Consider the following 18,815-nt stretch of genomic DNA (forward strand, 5'->3'; position numbering starts at 1 on the left):
GGTTAAAGGACTCGCTCTCCCCCCTAAGGCTGCATGGGGTAATGTGGTCTAGTAACTATAATCCTCTGACCTCCTGGCCATCGCTGTGTGAAGTCTGTTTCGTTGTGTCAGCAAAAAAAAGGAACAAAATGTTGTCGGCTGCTTATTTAACTAATGTGAATCATTAGTTGTTCATCATTCATTTTTGTGTATACCACTATGTGTAAGTGCATTATACACACAGTTTCTATATTTGCTATGTAATCATGCGACTATGTCTCATTAGCAGTGGCGGGCCGTGCATTTTCTACCTAGGCCTTCAATGCCGTCTTACGACAGCTGAACAACCTAATGTAAGATTAGTTCACCATGTATTTATGTACGTACATGTGTATATATCAGATAACCTATCTATCTCCCCCAGTATAACTCTTACTCTGGGGAATAATTTAATTCATATTTGTGGGAAAATATATTTAAAAAAAATTATATTCTGATGATGTTTAGGCCAGCAGAGAAGGCCTTGCTGGCCCTGACGGCCCACCACTACTCATTAGTACGTGTCTTTCCACCACTCTCTTACCTCTTTTACTTTCTTGTATCTATTCATTTCAAAATCTAAACCAAAGCTCGACATGACACTATTTATCTATCATTTGTTTGAAAATTAAATGAATTAAGTTAGAAAAACACAGGTACTCAATCCCAATTTAAGAAATGTTTGATTGCTGTTTGAGCATCTGAATTGTAGCATATTGACTCTTATACATTGCAGCATGATCATCATCACAAGAACTAACAACAATACATTATTTATAACATTGGGAAAATTACCCAGGTTAGCATGAACACATTTAAAAGGAAAAACAGTCATGTATAAGACATACAAATAAGGGCTCTGCTTCCTGCCACATAATTTGATGCTTACCTAATTTGAGTTACTCATACCAGGAAATAAAATGACACAAGTTATCCAAAACATTTGAGAAAATTGGGAATGATCTGCTATATGTTCAGCTCCAGTCATGAACGTATATAACAGACAGACATCCCCAGTGGGAAGTCAAATGAAAATAAATGTAACACTGTGGGGTAATAGAACAAAGACGGTGGACTGTGACATCAGAATGAAGTCTCATACCGGACAGTAACACATTGCATCAGGGTTCATTGTACATGAACACATAAAACGTTCGTAGTGTCTCCATGTCGGCCATTGATGCGGTTTACTTGAGATGCACTTTGACATTCTGGGTGGCGCAAACAACAAATGTCTTCTTTCTTTTCAGTCACAAACAGGCTGCAATCATTTCACACCAGCACTGGTGAGAACAGATCTCCGGAGTAATTATCAAAGTGACACGAATAATAGCATGACCAGATAAGAATCTTTTCTTATCAATACATTATGCTAGAATCTGTCCTCACATGCCGGTATTTGCCAGCGCCACATACTTATGTCCCTTTATAATCACGCTCATATACCCGGCTTCACTTTCAAATCCTTCTCACACATCTCAGACTCAGTCTTTCTCTTTTCACGATTTGCTTAGAGCATCTTCACAAGTGCCAGAAATCTGTGCAAACCATATGCGGAAGGAACTTCTGCAAGTAGCATAATAATGTATTAGCATAATATAAAATAAACATAACTTTTCACATGGCAAGAGGTTTGCACTGACTTTAAAATTCATAAAATAACTCACAGTTCTCCGAGTTGTGGCTGAAATACATCTCAATATATCATATATAAATAACCTTCAACGACAAAAAGAAATATGAACAGATGTGAGACGTTGTGAGTATTCTGCTGGGATCCCATGATCGTTTACTCACTTAATCCACATGTTTAATTGTGTTGCTTATTCATGACGAAGGTTTGTTCCTGTTGCTTTTCTTCTGCAGAGACGATGTCTCATTCCGGTTTTACCAGTTTTTTCTCATTATAGTCCTTTAATCATCGGTATGGTCAAGCTCTGATGGATTTCATCAGGTGCAGCAGGAGAAGTTCGGTTTCTTCCTGGGAGCATCTAATTTGGACAGCGACTGATATTGACTTTTGTCGTCAAATGCAGCCTGTTTGGTGACTTGCCTATGAGGTGGAAAGAAAAGAGGAACAGGTGGAACATGAACAATTTAGAGAGGAAAGTCTAAAACGTACAGTATTTACATTTACAGTTTTATGTTTTTTTTAATGTAGCTGCCAATCCTTTGTTCTCAGGTTTCAACCAATTACATTGCCGCTAATAGTCAGCAGAGACACATTTATACAGACCTCAATCCAATTAAGTTAAAGTGCTTGAGTTAAACGTTGTTTTGGTTGTTCGGACACGTCGGTCCACATAGAGAACTTGCAAATTGAGACCGATATAAAGGTTCCTTGTGAAGGAGTTGACCTCGAGTAGCTCTACGAGGCTGCATCTTTATGAGTGGGTCCCTGTTTCAAACCAACAGGTGGCAGTAACACGCCAAGATATGCTGCAATGCTCCAGCCAATGTAGAGAAGAAGAAGACGAGGAGCTAGAAACATGCACGTCAACAAAGCAGAATTTAGATGCAAAAATTAGGATTGGCAAATGTTTTATACGGAAAGAAATACTTTCAACATATTTGTTTGACCTTAAGGATACCCACATCGTGGTTTAGTGGGTAACACTGAATACAAACAAAACGATTTGTTTGTTTACAAGAAAACTCCACCGTGCACCTTTAACCTCCATGTTAGTTTTCCTTTGCAGCAATAATCTTGGTCTCATCTTTCACACTAGAGGGCAGCAACGGTCCCAATTCGGAGTTTAGGTTAAAGAGCATGTTGCTGCTCAGAAGTAGATTTAAGGTGTTCCTGATTGCTTTTTGGGAATTTACCAATAAAACTAAAGAATGAAGATAATTTCCCCTCAGAGATGGTGTACCTTTGTTTTTTGGGGCCGGTGATACATCTTTCTCTTGGCAGACATGTTAACTTAACGTCAGCAATGTTTGATTGTAATGTCAAATGGAGTACAATAATTATTTATCAATCGCACATGTTTTTAACAACTAAAATGTCTCCTACAAGGTAAGAACTAAAGACATAACAATACACAGACTTGTTAGTGAATCGGTTGAGTCTCACCTGGCCAGGTGCAGCACCGCCTCGAGGATGTTGGAGCCCTCTTTGGCACTAGTTTCACAGAACAGAGTGTTGTATGTCTGTTGGGTGAATAAAGGAAATCATTCACTTATCATCACTTATCATAACGAGACACCAAGCAACACATTGAGATTAATGACTGATTGACATTTGGATTAAACTAGGATTACAGTTGTACTGTGTAGGCAGTGTACCACGTGTTCAGAGTTTTTACGTCATTACAATATACTTCAGCACAAGCATTGTGAAATAAATTGAAGGTGTTTATTTGTCATTACCATGGCCAGTTTCTCTCCATAGCTGGTTGGAACACAGTTTGCTCCATCTTGTCTCAGGTCACACTTGTTACCCACAAGCATGATGGGAATATCCTCCTGGCACACATCCTGCTATTCATACCACAATACAAAAAACAAATATGAAATATAAAGTAAAAAATGAAAATGAAAACCAAATATTGCAGAGTACCTAAATATTGTAAACTGCTGCATGCATACATACATAAGCTTGTTGATAACAGAATTTATGTGCTGAATAAATTTGAAAAAACTGAAACAATTGGTTTGACAGAGTGCATTATGTCAGAAAACACATGACGTACACTTAAAGCATGCACACATCACAAGGCACACACATGTCAGCATGTTCACGTTATAAGAGCAGAGCACAATCCAAACAATGTACATCCAACACTTACATATCTGCTGCATGTGAAATAAGAGAAAAAAAGATAACTTAGTTTGATATTCAAATGAGCATGTGACACACTTTGACTGTTCCCCTTATAATAACACCAACGCTGCCAACGCACATTTATTACAGATGGATTTCACCTTCACTATATTCTGCTGAGGTCTGGAACTTCTATGCCAAATACAATCATTGTCAGTCAGCAACTTTTCAGCAGAGTATTGCATTACCTCGATCATGTCCACCCACTCTCGGACATTAAGAAAGCTCCTCTCACAGGTGACGTCGTACAGCAGCAACACGCCATCTGCCCGCCGGAAATATGACTTTGCAATGCTGCGAAACCTGAGATGAGGGGAGAAAATTATTCAAGATTAGCACAAACATATATGACCCAGAGTATACTTATTGGTTGTGATAGGATACCAACAGAATGTCCTTATGCACTGTTTTGTGTGTAAATAAGTTAACCTTTTCAGGAAGACATCACACGTGATACAATGCTGTTCAAAACACATCTATAAATAAAAAGTGTGAGGTAACCAACACAAACACACACACAAACACACACACACACACACACACACACACACACCTCTCTTGTCCTGCAGTGTCCCATAGTTGTAGTGAAACAGGCTCTCCGTCCACAATCAGAGTCTTCATCTGGAAATCCACTCCTGAACACACGAAGGAGACAAAGCCAACATGACGACAAGAGAAAAGACAAATCTTACTAAGCAGTAAGTGTCTTATCAGATTAACTGAATATTTTCTGAAGCTATGACTTCCCAGCCCATATGCAGAAATTAATAATTAATCAGTCAGCGGGCAATTCTTGGAAAACATGTGTTTTGTCTCGATTTGAGAGGTAAAAGAAGAGAGTATGACGCTTGCTAATCCAACAGAACAAAGCCAAACAGTTGGCTTCGCTTTCACCAACTCACCCAGCGTAGCGCTGGAGTTTAATTTGAATTCGTTCTTGCAGAGGCGAAGCAGGAAACTGGACTTTCCCACAGCGGCATCTCCAGCCAGGACGATCCTGTAGGTCTTCTCGGACGTCATGTAGCCCAGGTCTAGGCTGCTGCTGCCCTCCTTCTGGAGAAGGGACACAGAGGCAGAGTGAGGCATGCAACACTGGTAACTTGACTGCATTTGTATCTGCACATTAATTCATGTTAAATATGTTTTCTTCTCTTTTTTGAAATTGTTGCTTTTCTTATTTGTATCTCTGTCCATCATAAATTATGTTCATGGATAGAGAAGAGGAATGTACGGCTCATTACAGGCCAGGAAGTGTTAAAACATATATACAACACACTCGTAAGAACCACTAGAAACAACTACATGTACACAATATAAAAGTGTTTTGATCAGAAAAGGAGAGACTAAGACTATTTTGATAAACTTCTTGAGCTAAAACTGTAACGTCTGTCCCGAAAAGAAAAGACCAAATCCAGCTATCTCCAGATACTCCAGATTATTCTTCATCCTCTTAAATATCTGCAGCAACTTCGATGAAAATCTGGCCATTTGTTTTGAAAATACAAAAAGGAAAGTTTGACATCTACACATTATACTGGTGGTGGCAGAACACATCTCTCCTTCCCACCTTCTACAGGATAACCTCCCCTCTTTCTTATCTTCTGTCTCTCCCTCACCTGAACGCTGATGGCACTCAGGGCTTTTCGTATCGTTGGGGCCGGGGGTTCGATCACACCGGCGGATTCAGATGGCTTCCATTCCAAAACTGAGCTGCTGTCTGACCCGAATGCTGACTCGCCGTCCAGAGTCTCTCCCGGCTGTTACGTGGGCACACAGCGGCAGACGTTAACACAACAATGCACTCGCGTGCATAATCCACGTGTTATTACTAAAACCTGAACAGTAGCTGTACACCTGAGAAAGTCTAGAAATAGCAGCTGCATGAAATATTCTTTATATCATTAGAAATCTTGGCACTTAGTCGATAAATTGTCAAGTATTTAATTAATCTGCAGCTACTTTGACAATCAATGAATCAGACTGAGTAGTTTCTATATTTTAAGTCAACATTCTTTCAACTTTTCTTATGTGAATATTTTCTGGTCTTATGTACTCCTCTGTGAAAGTAAACACACATATATATATATATATATATATATATATATATATATACACTACCGTTCAAAAGTTTGGGGTCACTTAGAAATGTCTTTATTTTTCAAAGAAAAGCACTGTTTTTTCAATAAAGATAACATTAATCAAAAATACACTCTATACATTGTTAATGTGGTAAATGACTATTCTAGGTGGAAGTGTCTGGTTTCTAATGAAATATCTCCATAGGTGTATAGAGGCCCATTTCCATCAACTATCATTCCAGTGTTCTAATGGTACATTGTGTTTGCTAATCGCCTTAGAAGACTAATATCTGATTAGAAAACCCTTGTGCAATTATGCTAGCACAGCTGAAAACAGTTATGCTGGTGATGTAAGCTATACAACTGGCCTTCCTTTGAGCTTGAAGTTTGTAGAACAAAATTAATACTTCAAATATTAATCATTATTTCTAACCTTGTCAATGTCTTGACTATATTTTCTATTCAATTTTCAATTCATTTGATAAATAAAAGTGAGTTTTCATGGAAGACACGAAATTGTCTGGATGACCCCAAACTTTTGAACGGTAGTGTATATATATATTATTATATTATATTATCTTATTACTATATTATTATATTATCTTATCTTATATTATATGATATTTATTATATTATATTATCCTATTATAGACAAAACAAGACATGTGAGGATGTCCTCTTGGGCTTTGAGGAGTGTTCCTGACATTTTATAGGCCAAACAACTAATCGATAAATAGAGACAATAATTGAAAGATTAATCGACAAGGAAAAAGAGCATCCGTCGCAGCCCTACTGCTGAGCAAACCTCTGGACGTTCAAACAGTGTCGTGGTTACCAGGACACCTGCGTGTCAGCGGTGTCATAGTGAGGATGCTGCTATGATGATATTTGGCTGGACAGAGACGGCGTTGAGACTCTTGGACCTGTTCAAACATATTCTGCATTGCAGCAGTATCGATGGGCACGGACACTTGAGTCTCTTGTCGTCTTACCTCAGTGTCAGAGTCTTCTCTCGTCATGCTTTCCTTGTCCTCGTGCTCCTCTCTAATATCCTCCATCTCTTTCTCTTCCTCTTCTTCTGGACCTTTTGCCTCCTGCTCTGAGTCGTAGCCTCCGTGGGAACCTCTGAGCGTCGACAGGCCGCTGTCGATGTAGAGCTCAGGCAGGCTATCCTCCTCGCACTCGCTGCTGTCCTTGCGCCTCATGCCTGGGTCACACATGGCCAAGGCCAGACTGTCACAGCTGGGTCGGCGGGGGTACTCAGGGAAGTCCTCCATACGAGGGCCGAACCTGAGGACGAGGAAATAATGCGTGAAAACAAAAACCAAAGGGTTAGCGGGAATTACAAAGAAACCTATCCCGAGGGATATTTTCTTTCTTTTTTGTGTGCAAAAGATGAATATTGCAACATCCCAATTGCAGCAGTGTAAAAGCTTTTGTAGCCCGAGGCTAAGCCTCAGGACAGTGTGGGGAGCTTTGAAGTCTGTAAATCACATCATGTAACTCCTATACTGCTCATGTTAAAATGCCTTATTTCTGTTTCCCCTCTTCTTAAGATATCATTACCTTCGCATTGAAAATGCGGAAGGTAATGTTTTGATCGCCGTGTATTTATTTATTTATTTATTTGTATGCGTGTTATTCGCATAACAAAAAAGTTTTAAACCGAATCACATGAAATTTGGTGGGATGATTGGTTATTATCCAGGGACCATTTGATTAGATTTTGGGATCAATCGGGTCAAAGGTCAAGGTCATGGATAGGTCAAAATCTTCTTTTTACCATAGCACGGTAAATTTTTATCCAATTGGCATGCAACTAATGCCAAAATGTTCATAATTCAATGCCCAATCTTGTGATATGCGAAGGTATGCGCTCTACCGAGTGCCCGTTCTAGTTATTCATCTGAAAGTCATATCTTCTTCCTTTACACATTGAGACAACCCCTGAGCCCTTCACACCACAGAATCATGTTGTTCAACTTCTCTGCTCATCAGCTTGGACCGCTCGTTCAACATATCTCTCATTCAACATTTACTTTACTTCTATGTTAATACACAGTCGTGTGTTCTGGTCTGAAATGAACCCCCCTGAAGCTGCTAAGCATTTAATCGTCCGAAATATATCGTTCAACGTTGGACTTCTGTCCTCCAGGCAACTGAAAAATGATGAACTGTAAGTGCTCAACAATACTGACAGTTTCCCAGAAGATGAAGTAAAATGCTTTACGAATAAGATTCTAATAACATATATGTAAACTAAAAGAGTAGCACACACCTGAGGTGCATACTGTATGGTGATATTCAAACACATAAACAGATAGATGAGAGACATCGAAACAATTGTGAACCATGTGCTTTGTTTGCAGGTCTCACCGATCCATTCGTGCGTAAGGGGATGTGTAGCAGATGCTTTTAATTCTGCATCGGTCCTTTAAGTCTTCTGAGGGTCCGTTGTGATTAGACTGTAACACAACAGCAATTCAAAATCAGGTTGCCATCATTTCACGGCTGCCTGGAATCGACAAATAGTCGTACTGTGATAGTTTTGCTGAACATCTAACAAGAAATAATCAAACTCTCAATGTTACTGTTTTCGGAAAATGCATCACCGAATCATAAAATCAGCATCGAGCGCTGAAGTAAAACCAGGTTACCGTAATCAATTGAGCTGATGAGGTCTATTAGACTGCACATTAACATTAATGTCTTGCAAATTGTAAACAAAAATGGTAAAAAAAAATGATTGAAGCTCAACTCAAAGCCACATAAGCCCCAAATAAATCCAGTCGAATCACCCAAAAGGAATCTGACTATTTATAGAAAGAAGTATTAGCATACCAAGTTGATATGGAGTCTACCGACCCAATGGATGAAATAACTTCACTATAATTGTGATTATTTTTCTGTTAACTGTGCAGCTTTACCCTGCTGGTCCTCTCCAAGGCCGTCCTCAGGCCATCGTTGCTGTCATGCAGCTTCCTGTTGGCCGACCTGTCCACACAGAAGGAGATACGCAGTATTACAAATATTTATTCTCCTATAATTATTTTCTTTTTCTTTCTTGAATCCGAGTCATTTCTGAGAACAGCAACACCTCTTCCCATCTCTAGTGGCGCACATCTCTTACATCCTGACTTTAGTTAGTGACTTACTGCAGAATCTCGATCTGGCTCTCCAGGACGTCTCTCTCATCAGAGAAGTGTTTCATGAGCTCCTCGTCTCTGCAGCAAAACATCAACATTTGTGTATTATTATGAATATAAACCAAAAGAGAAATCAGTTATCACAACCTGACTTACTGCCAGTGACAAACCTCTTTTTAGTGACACATAGGACATAGGACATAGGACACATAGGACACATAGGACATCCTGCACACAACAAGTCCAACTACAATTCCAGGACTTTGAAAAAACTGACAATAAAAAAGGACGAGAGATGTTTCCATTATTCTGTATCCCAATAAGTCAGTAGAACCAGATCATTTCCCCCATCAGATCAAGTGATTGACACAAAGACATCACACCTCATTTAAGACGAACATGAGACACGTCAAAAGAGGAGGAGCAGGAGGCGGAGTATCATCCTGCTGCTCGTGGCCCTGTTGCTTCTGTTACTGAGTAACGCTCATGAAGAAGTCATTGTGTGTGTGTGTGTGTGTGTGTGTGTAGTCACTCCAGGACATCCTGTTTCAGCTGAGACATAATGAATACACCCCCCCCCCCCCCCAGGAACAAATGCACCAATCCGAGGGTCTCCGTGTCATTCTCTGTTGTTGCTGTGCAGAGAAATATCTCGACAGTGACGGAGAACAATACCTGTTCCGCTCAAATTCATGAAAATGTTAAAGAGATGTGAGAATATAAAGAGAAAAACCCGTTCTGCAACCCAGTAATTGCCGGGTTAGACTTTCAGAGTTTACCCTGGAAGCAAAGAATGTGTATGCACGTAGACGGAAGTGTTGTCTCATAAAACAATAGCTTTTCCAAAAACACAAAACAAAAAAGACCGCGTAAAAAGAATTGAAACTCGACTCAACACACTGAAACGTGAACAAAATGCAAACATGAACACACACACACAGCGTAGATAAGGGAACAAACCCAGATCACACTCGAGTAAGATCACCGTTCAGAGCAGATGCTTTGATCGGTCAGCTCCGTCTTCAGCGAGTCCATCTCACTGCGCAGACACGCCACTTTGGTCTGAGACTTCAACAGCTCCTGTTTCAACCGCTGGTTCTCCTGCAGAGAGACAGAGAGAGTTGGAGTGGGCTGTAAAGAAGGAGCTGAGAGGACAGGAACACCTCTGCCTGATACGAAACATTCATCAATACGTGGAGGAGCATTCAGTCTCACCAGTGTTAGATCATTGACCTTCTTCCTCAACGCTGGACTCTCGTCTTTCACGGTGATGTCCTTGTACTTCTCTTCTATCTGATCAACGAGTTCACATATTGAAGATTAGGGTTATTTGACTTGAGTCCAGCTCACATTTGGTGTTTTTGTGAGTGAAAGAGTAAATCAGTCTTGGTTCAGCGTCTTGTGAATGCAGTCAGTGTCGATCATAGAGGACTCTATTTCAAACTATTGGGCAACACGGTGTTTTCCCTAAACATGCACAATAAACAATAAACTTTTAAGAGTCTTTCTTTTTTTGCTTACGTCTTAAAAGCGGTGAAGTCTAAGCCCTTAACAATGTAATTAAGTGAGATAAATAAATACATCATTCGTTTGAACATTGCTTATTTTCTTCATGCTCTACACTGGGCATAATCTAGTCAGAGGCTGTGACTGCTGGAGTCTACATGGACCTACAGTGTTGATGGTGTGTTGTAGTGAAAATGAAGTGCAGCCAAAGAGGGGAAACATTCACCATCTGCATCTTCTGGATCTTACACTGCAGCTCACACACTTCAGTTTCATAACTCCTCCGTAACTCACCAAGCGCCGCCTCTGCTCGCCTTTTCTCCTTCAAAGACAAACAAACAAAATGACAGTGAATAGTTAGTTGCATTAAGATGGCAGTTTATGAAAGTTGGCATGTGTGTTTGCTCAAACTGCTGTTATGTAATTTCTGTGACACATTAATCCGTGACTATTTTCGGGCAGGTTTTGAACCAATGATGGCGGCCGCAGGGGAATCAATATCAGCAACAGTCTATCTACAGGTTCTAAAAATAAAGACCTCTCTTATAGGAGTCAGAGCACAAAGCAAACAGCAGCTCCCGAGTTAGCGGAGTTAGTACAGTTACATAAGGTGACACACACGGTGATAAAAGAGCGTTTATGTTCCCGCACAAGCTTGAAAGAAACTTCAGGGCCAAAGATAAGATGAAAGATTAATGAATACAAGTTAAATGAATCACATGGTCTGTACGGTTCTGTCACCAAGGGAGCTGTTTTCACCTGATCTCATGGAAAGCTAAATATTGTAATCAAGTCTTTATCATTTCATACACCTTGCTGTTTAATGATTTTAAATGCTGCTTGATTTCATCTTTCATACAACTAACAATCCAGTAGGTTATAACTTGTGAAAAAGATTGAAAACAAAGGCTAACAAGACAAAAAAACCTTTATTTAAGAATGAAAAAGCTCCTGTTCCAGTAATATATGCCTGCCTCATTATTGACATCTGTCAGCAGCTAGCAATGACAGCAATTGGCTCATAACTATCCCAACATTTGATTTCTCTCATTTTGGCCATACCTGAAGTTGCATATGATATGGAGCCACCAGCTCCCTGATTACCTTTGCATTGAAAATGTGGAAGGTAATGTTTTGATCGCCGTGTATTTGTATGCGTGCGTGCGTGTTATTCGCATAAGTCAAAAAGTATTAAACCGAATCGCATGAAATTTGGTGGGATGATTGGTTATTATCCGGGGACCATTTGATTAGATTTTGGGATCGATCGGGTCAAAGGTCAAGGTCATGAAAAGGTAAAAATCTTCTTTTTACCATAGCACGGTCAATTTGTATCCAATTGGCATGCAACTAATGCCAACATGTTCATAATTCAATGCCCAATCTTGTGATATGTGAAGGTATGCGCTCTACCGAGTGCCCATTCTAGTTCTTCATCGGTTCATCATTTTCATCGACACCCATCATTAAACCCTCGTCATCACAAATATACCGAGCCACATCACATCAAACGCTGGATGCTAAACCATAATCCAGCACCTCCATCGTTCTACTGTTTCACATCAGGGATCCAGAGTGTTGTGAAATCCATCAGATCAGCAGGCGTGTCTGTGTTTGGACGAGTAATCTGATATTCAGCTGCTTACGTTTGTTTGATATGAGGGAAGAGCTGAACAAACACGAGCATGCTTATCTCTCTCGTCAGAGAAACAAACACATGAGCCAGGAATATTAAAGCATGCTCAGAGAGCGATGGTTTGGCGTTTCCGGGGCATTTATGTGTGAGTTTTGTCCCACCTGCTCTCGTGTTTTTCTCTCCGCAACATGAATGCGTTGATCCATCTCCTCTTCCATTTCACTGAGCTGCATGGACGCCTGGTCTTGTGCTCTGCAAAACAAAAACAGCATAACTTCACCATCCATTAAATATCATTTTAGAAAGACTTTAGTCAATTTGATACGTAATTTACTGGGAGCTCTTCAGATGACTGAAAGCTTCAGCCTCAATAATACCATCACACTTGATTTCATAAAGATCAGAGCACTGTTGTTGATTTTTCTTTTGACCATTGAAATCAACAAAGTGACCTTAATCTATACATCTATTTAACCTGGTTGCCCCACATCATTTCCTGCTGCTAAATTGTGATTATAATTTGATGCTGGTCACCAAGGATCTTGTTGTTGCATTTGATCCCATCCTCTTTTTTTAATAAACCCACTCAAAAAAAATCATCACGATTGTGGAGTTGACTTCATGGAGAAACACATGCAGCACACTCGGGTGCACAAAGGTCAACAGGCAGATGAGCCTGCAGCATGGACCTTTACAGTTTTATCATTCACATTGTTATTCCATGACTGTAAACATAAGGACGTTATCTTTTTTGTCACATTCTCATTGTTTGCAGTCCCATTCTCAACAAGACGTGCTTGTTTATCATACCACATCAAATGTCATTACAGTTACTTAAATAGCAGCTTGTCTTTTACTCAAATCCATAATTCTGTTTCACATTGATGTCAGTGGAAAATCTTAATTTCACCTAATTTGAAGGATGCAAGTGAGTGTTTGTATATGTGTGTGTGTGTGTGTGTGTGTGTGTTTCCCACCGTTTGATGGCGAGGGCCAGGTTATCCATCTCTGAGTTCTGCTGTTTGATCTCTTTAGTGAAGTTTATGATGAGTTTCTCAAACTGATTAATCAGCCGGGGCTCCATCAGACGGATGTTCTGGTACAACGTGGCTGCTTGTTCATTCCTGGAAGACATTTAGGATTAAACATCATCTTTATTCTCTAGTAACAGCATGTGACAACAATATGTTAGGACTTTAATAATTATGGTTGATAAAATCATACAGAAACCATAAAGAAGTGTTCAGGTAAAGCTTAATCTCAGCGCAGTAGTAAATGTGCATTAAATAAGTCTACAGCGGCTTCGCCTTCCGATAGGGCGGACTGGCATTTAAAGCTAAAGCATATAGACACTGTTGCCTGTCTGTCAATACACGGTGACACACAGGGTGCTGCAATATCGTGTCAAACAAAAACTCATCATAAAAGAAACGCGCACAAAACAAAGCCGGGAAGTTGAACATAGAAACTGTTGTTAGGTTGTAATTGATTTGATCGTTTGTTCAGCATCGTTGTTTAAGTCATAGAAAACCGCTCTACCCCAAAGAAAATCATAAGGTTAGGCTCACAGAAAGTGCAAGGGTTTTGTTTGGGTTATTCATCACACATTCAAGTAAATGAGACAGAGTCAAGTGACCAACAATATCACAACTAAACTCACTGTTTTACCCCCTTGACTTGTTTTTTTAATGTGTGTTTACTTCAAGAATCTCTCCTGAATTCAACAAAAACATTATGAATTGTTCCTCTTTGGTTTGGGAAATGCTGATTATCTTAAAGCTAGGATACAAAAATACATAAAATAGATATTTAGCTTAACACAGTCAAAAGCCCAATCCTAATTCAGACCTCTGAAACGGTTGCATTTTTTGGTGATTTAAACATTATTTTCATGTTTAAGAAACATACTGGATTTGGATTTGTCGAGGAATTTCTCAAAAGAAATATTCCTGTAATATTTTAGGACATTTTGTGCAGATGAACTGTGTTGTTATGCAAGAATAAATAAAAGTCCCTGCCTTTATCAGCTGAGAGATTGAAAAACAAAAAACACTCCTTACAACAGCGCCAGTCAGCATTGCACATATTAATAGGAATGTAATTGATTCCTCTTTTCTCTCGATCATATACTCAGACAACATCTTCTTTCATTACCTAAAAAACAGAGAGTAGTGTGAAGTGATTTGTTTTCCAACGTTACTCAGCTGACTGCAGTAACAGTGATTGTAACTGCTTGAAGATAAATGAGTGTATTTAGCAGACACCACCACTGTGACAATCAATGTCCTGATGTCACGGCAGCAATGCAGCACGAGGACGAGTCGAATGCGAGGCCTGAAGGACTGACTCAATGAAGACATTTTGGGTACTTGAATTGCATCATGAGGGAATTAGATGTTTGATTAGATTCGTTCGAAAGGGCCTTAACCTCCACCAGCCGGTCCCAGAGACACCAAACTGTATGTCTGAGTTACAACTGAGTCTTAACAGTTCATCCTTTTCTATTCATACAAAGATTCAGGAGGCCTCATTGGAGAAACATTTTACAAAATAACTCATATTCAGAAATAATCTTGATAGAGAGAATCCTGAAAGAGAGTAAGACACATATACATGTTGTTATGTGCGGACAATAATATGAAGAGACTTGTCAGAAAAGGTATGTTTGAAAACACCAATAAGGAATAGTAAGCCTGAGTTTTACAAAGATGGAAGAAAGAATGAGGGTTGTATTTTCAAAATAGTGTCAAATAAATCCTTCCGAGCTACACTGTCGAGAAAACAACTGTTGTTGTCATAACACCTTGAAATTATAAAGAAGGCAATATCTAACTATTGTATGTGTTGGGGATGATGCTGACAGTCATACTGCATTACAACAATGATGCAGAGTATATATGAATACAACATAAAACTGACCTCAGAATACTGCATCATGCATTGTGTTGTGTTCAGTGTGGATTTTTGGTTCAATGTAGCACTATTCCAGCAAGTCTCTGTATAAATGAGAAAGTTCTTCTCTGTCTGACACACCGGTCCAATCTTTAGCAAAGAAGGAGAACCACTGGTCTGATGTCAGCAGCTGAAAATGTACTCTATTGCTGAAGTGGAATCATATTGTGAATCACACATTAATTAGTATTATCCAAATGAATGACGAAAGTTTAAAAACATCTACTTTATTATTATTGTTATTATGACGTTGTGTTTTGGTTTGACATGATATAATCTTTAATAGGAGCATAACGTTCATCAGTGTGTCATGTCTTAAACACTGTCACAGATCTACTCCTAATTAAAAGAGATGATAACTTTTTTATTTAACCTTTTGGGCTGTAATGAGATGCCTTCAGGAAAACAGACGTAAAAACACTCTCAGTTTCCTGAGCCACAGCATGTTATTCAAATAGCATGGCTGCAGGTGTTACACGTCATAAATATTTTGACCGGTTATGGATTTCTCTTAAATATTATCATTTGTGAACTTCCCTGGAGCGATGATGATGATGATGATGATGATGATGATGATGATGTCTTACCATCAACTTTACTTTGAACACACTACTGTCACTGTTGGGCACATTCATATCTTCTAAAAAATATTTCCATATATTCTAAATGCAGGCACCATCTGTACAGACTCCCTGACCGGCCACCAGCAGACAGGTGCGCGCTCTCACCTGGGGATGAACCTGGCCTGCTCTCCCAGTCGCATCTCGAAGTTCTCCCAGGCGACGGACACATCCGCGCCGTCCGAATCCATGTCGTCTGCGAAGCGGTCGTGGAAGCCGCTGATGAACTCTGGCAGGGTGACGGTGCCGTCGCCGTCCGCGTCCAGTCGGTTAAATATCCGGTCCGCCTCCGCCGTGGGCACCTGCCGCTCCGTGCAGATGGTGAGGAACCCGTCTCTCTTGATCCGCCCCGAGTTGTCCACGTCGTACGCGATGAAGAGGTGGCGCAGCCGCTCCTGCTCCTCTGCGCTCATAACCGCGCTCGAGGGAAGTGGCTGGCTGGGGGGGGGGGGGGCTACCAACCGTTTTATGTATTCCAGTAACTCCCAGACTTCTTTACGCCTATCCAAACATGCCGACAGCTGTTACGCATGGGAACATGGTGTCATCGAGGTAATCCGTGTCCAGCCATTTAAACCGCTCCAACATGGACGCCTCGGCGGCTGTATAGTCTCCACCAAATAGTTCCCCTGTTGGTGTCAGCGAGGAGTCAGCTGCCCGGACAGAGACGCCGCTGTGTCTGACTCAGGTGACGCGCCAGCCATCAGTACCTGTGTGCAGTGTGTGTGCGTGTGCGTGTGTGTGCGTGTGTGTGCGTGCGTGTGTGTGTGTGTGTGTTCACTCCTCTCTTACCTCAACACTGGAGGAGGTCTGGGCTTCAGGCCAAATGAAAGGGCTTTCATTGTGGTAGAAAAGCGAATAGACTGTAATGCTCTTGAATAAACTTTACAAATGATAGAACCAGAGATTATTCAAGTTTATACATAATAAAATACACCTGAGATGCATAAACCTTGACAAACAACATGCTGTACATGCTGTCATTTGTTTGTAAAACCTATTATAATTAATATAATGTCTTTAGCTGACACTTTTATCGAAACCGAGTTAGAATCGTGTTACATTCACACATCCTGTAGTGCAGAGAGCAAGTCAGGGTTAAGTGTCTTGCTTAAAGACACATCGACTAAGGCGGGGATTCAAACGCCAACCCCCTGATTGAAGGACCTACCTGCTAACCACTGACCCACAGTGGCTCTATGACTCTCTGTAGATGGGGACCACCTGACCACTGGCTTAGTGCTCATGTACTCTTTCATTTTACTGTGCAGCTTTTGATTCGGTCACGTTAGCCATCTGTAATTCGATATTTCAAGACATAAAAACAGCTCCAGTGTAAGTTGAACTCAGTATAGAGTTATTCAAAAATGTTGCTTCTGCAGAAAAATCAACATTTGATCTTCAAAAAAGTGATGAAACTCAATTTGAAAGGAGAAGGAGGGGGCGGAGCTCTCCAGAGTAACAGTGAACGTTGTCATCAACACGGGTTTTTACTCTTGCTCTAGTTGTATCGACTCTGACAGTCAATTCACTTTAACCGTGTATATTTTACTCAACATGTTTAACTCTGAATATGTACACCAACACTGGGGGCTATTTACTCCTGCTATTATTGGAATAACTCTGAAAGAGTTAATATACTTTGACACTGAATATTTAACACTGTGGATTTTACTGTGTCTCCCTTTAAATGCCATTCACAAAAGAAAAAATCCACATTTCAGGCCCGTACATGTCTTTGCACATAACATTTTCTACACTTGCATGTATTGTTTTTAAAACATACGAGTGACTTTGATATCCCACCTGACATATTCCTTGTTGTTTGAGAACTCTTTCTCCTTTACTGATGCCTTCACTTCCTCGGGGGTATCTTCTGCTGCTCCCGATCTCTGAAGCCACTGATGAACTCCTCTAGAGTCACCGAGCCGTCTTTGTCGACGCCCAGCTGGTCGAATATGCCGTCTGCTTCTCCGGACGGGACATGGAGCTCTTGACAAATAGTCCAGAACTCAGGTTTTTCAATCCGCCCTGAATTATCCACATCGTAGGTGTGAAATAGTGAAATCAGGAGGCGTTGTTGTGCCATGCTCATGTCCCTTGTTGATGCCATAGTTTTGCTTTAAATATACTTATTATTGTAGCTTCAGAAAAATGGGAAAAGTGCTGACTGTACAGCACAGTCAAATAGTCAAATGTAACACTGCACTTCTTTCACTGAGAATCAGAAATGGAAGTCAGCGGTCAGGAGAAGGTGAGTAAAACTATTTACTCCATGTTTAGAAAAGTCCTATCGCTGAGCGACTGCAGGATCACGGTCTGAATCCTTCAGATAATTCTCCTTTATATCCTCCGTCCTCCAGAATCTTTTTTCTTTTCTAAACACGAGGATACTCCTGACAAAACCCCAAACCATTGAAGAGCATTACAAATGTTAAATTAGCTCAAAGTGAAAGAATGCCTCAAGGAAAGCCGAGACAGGAAAGTAACAGTATCTGAGATGTGAGGGAGACTTTTTGTTTTCCCTCCAGCCGGATTCAAAAGTGAATAGAATCATATACAAAATAAAACTTGTTATACTTCTGCTTAGTTTTGCCATGGAACTTCATATTCTTGCATGCATCTTGGATGTGGGAAGCCTTCACACACCAACCAGCACCTTTTCTTCCTTTGGAGGAGTTATCTGACAGTAGAAGATCGGTTTAAGATTATTATTTTTTCTTAGAAAAATACAAAGTTACCGAATGAGCCATGGTATCACGTTAATGACTGATCAAAACCAGAGGTAACCCATTCAAAGATTCTAACAGCTGGATTATATTGAGATGAAACACTGCATGCCCCGCAGGAAATGAAGGCGTCTCCAAACACAAAGTTTCACACTTTCAGATCAGCTCAAATCCATCTTGGAACATAGGTTATAATCCTCATTTAGCCCCTTACTGAAATAGCATAGGCATAAATGCAATACAAGTAATACTGTTAGTCTCTTTATTTGAATTTCAAGATGATCTACCATAACATAGCAACTTT

At 40.2% G+C, this 18,815-nt stretch overlaps 1 protein-coding gene across 1 annotated transcript; it reads right to left on the reverse strand.

Moving 5' to 3' along the window:
• Window positions 1-675: 675 nt before the first annotated feature.
• rasef (RAS and EF-hand domain containing) lies at window positions 676-16,512 on the reverse strand. The gene is made up of 17 exons (XM_056419408.1): window positions 15,891-16,512; window positions 13,188-13,334; window positions 12,372-12,462; window positions 10,801-10,896; window positions 10,284-10,361; window positions 10,054-10,169; window positions 9,078-9,146; window positions 8,850-8,916; window positions 8,299-8,387; window positions 6,915-7,212; window positions 5,461-5,601; window positions 4,747-4,897; window positions 4,398-4,479; window positions 4,033-4,147; window positions 3,391-3,501; window positions 3,095-3,171; window positions 676-2,071 (listed from the first exon to the last, which is right to left on the reverse strand). The coding sequence occupies exons 1-17, from the start codon at window positions 16,193-16,195 to the stop codon at window positions 1,969-1,971; spliced, it is 2,136 nt and encodes a 711-aa protein (XP_056275383.1). The 5' UTR covers window positions 16,196-16,512; the 3' UTR covers window positions 676-1,968.
• Window positions 16,513-18,815: the final 2,303 nt, after the last annotated feature.

Source organism: Pseudoliparis swirei, chromosome 7 (assembly GCF_029220125.1).
Source record: "Pseudoliparis swirei isolate HS2019 ecotype Mariana Trench chromosome 7, NWPU_hadal_v1, whole genome shotgun sequence".
Classification (NCBI taxonomy): domain Eukaryota; kingdom Metazoa; phylum Chordata; class Actinopteri; order Perciformes; family Liparidae; genus Pseudoliparis; species Pseudoliparis swirei.

Excerpts from the sequence above, each read along its gene's own strand:
- rasef (XM_056419408.1), bottom strand. The coding sequence starts at position 16,195 with ATGAGCGCAGAGGAGCAGGAGCGGCTGCGCCACCTCTTCATCGCGTAC. Across the intron at positions 10,897-12,371 it reads AGAGAAAAACACGAGAGCAG|GAGAAAAGGCGAGCAGAGGC; the intron begins GTGGGACAAAAC and ends TTGTCTTTGAAG. Across the intron at positions 5,602-6,914 it reads GAGAAGACTCTGACACTGAG|CCGGGAGAGACTCTGGACGG; the intron begins GTAAGACGACAA and ends CCCACGTAACAG.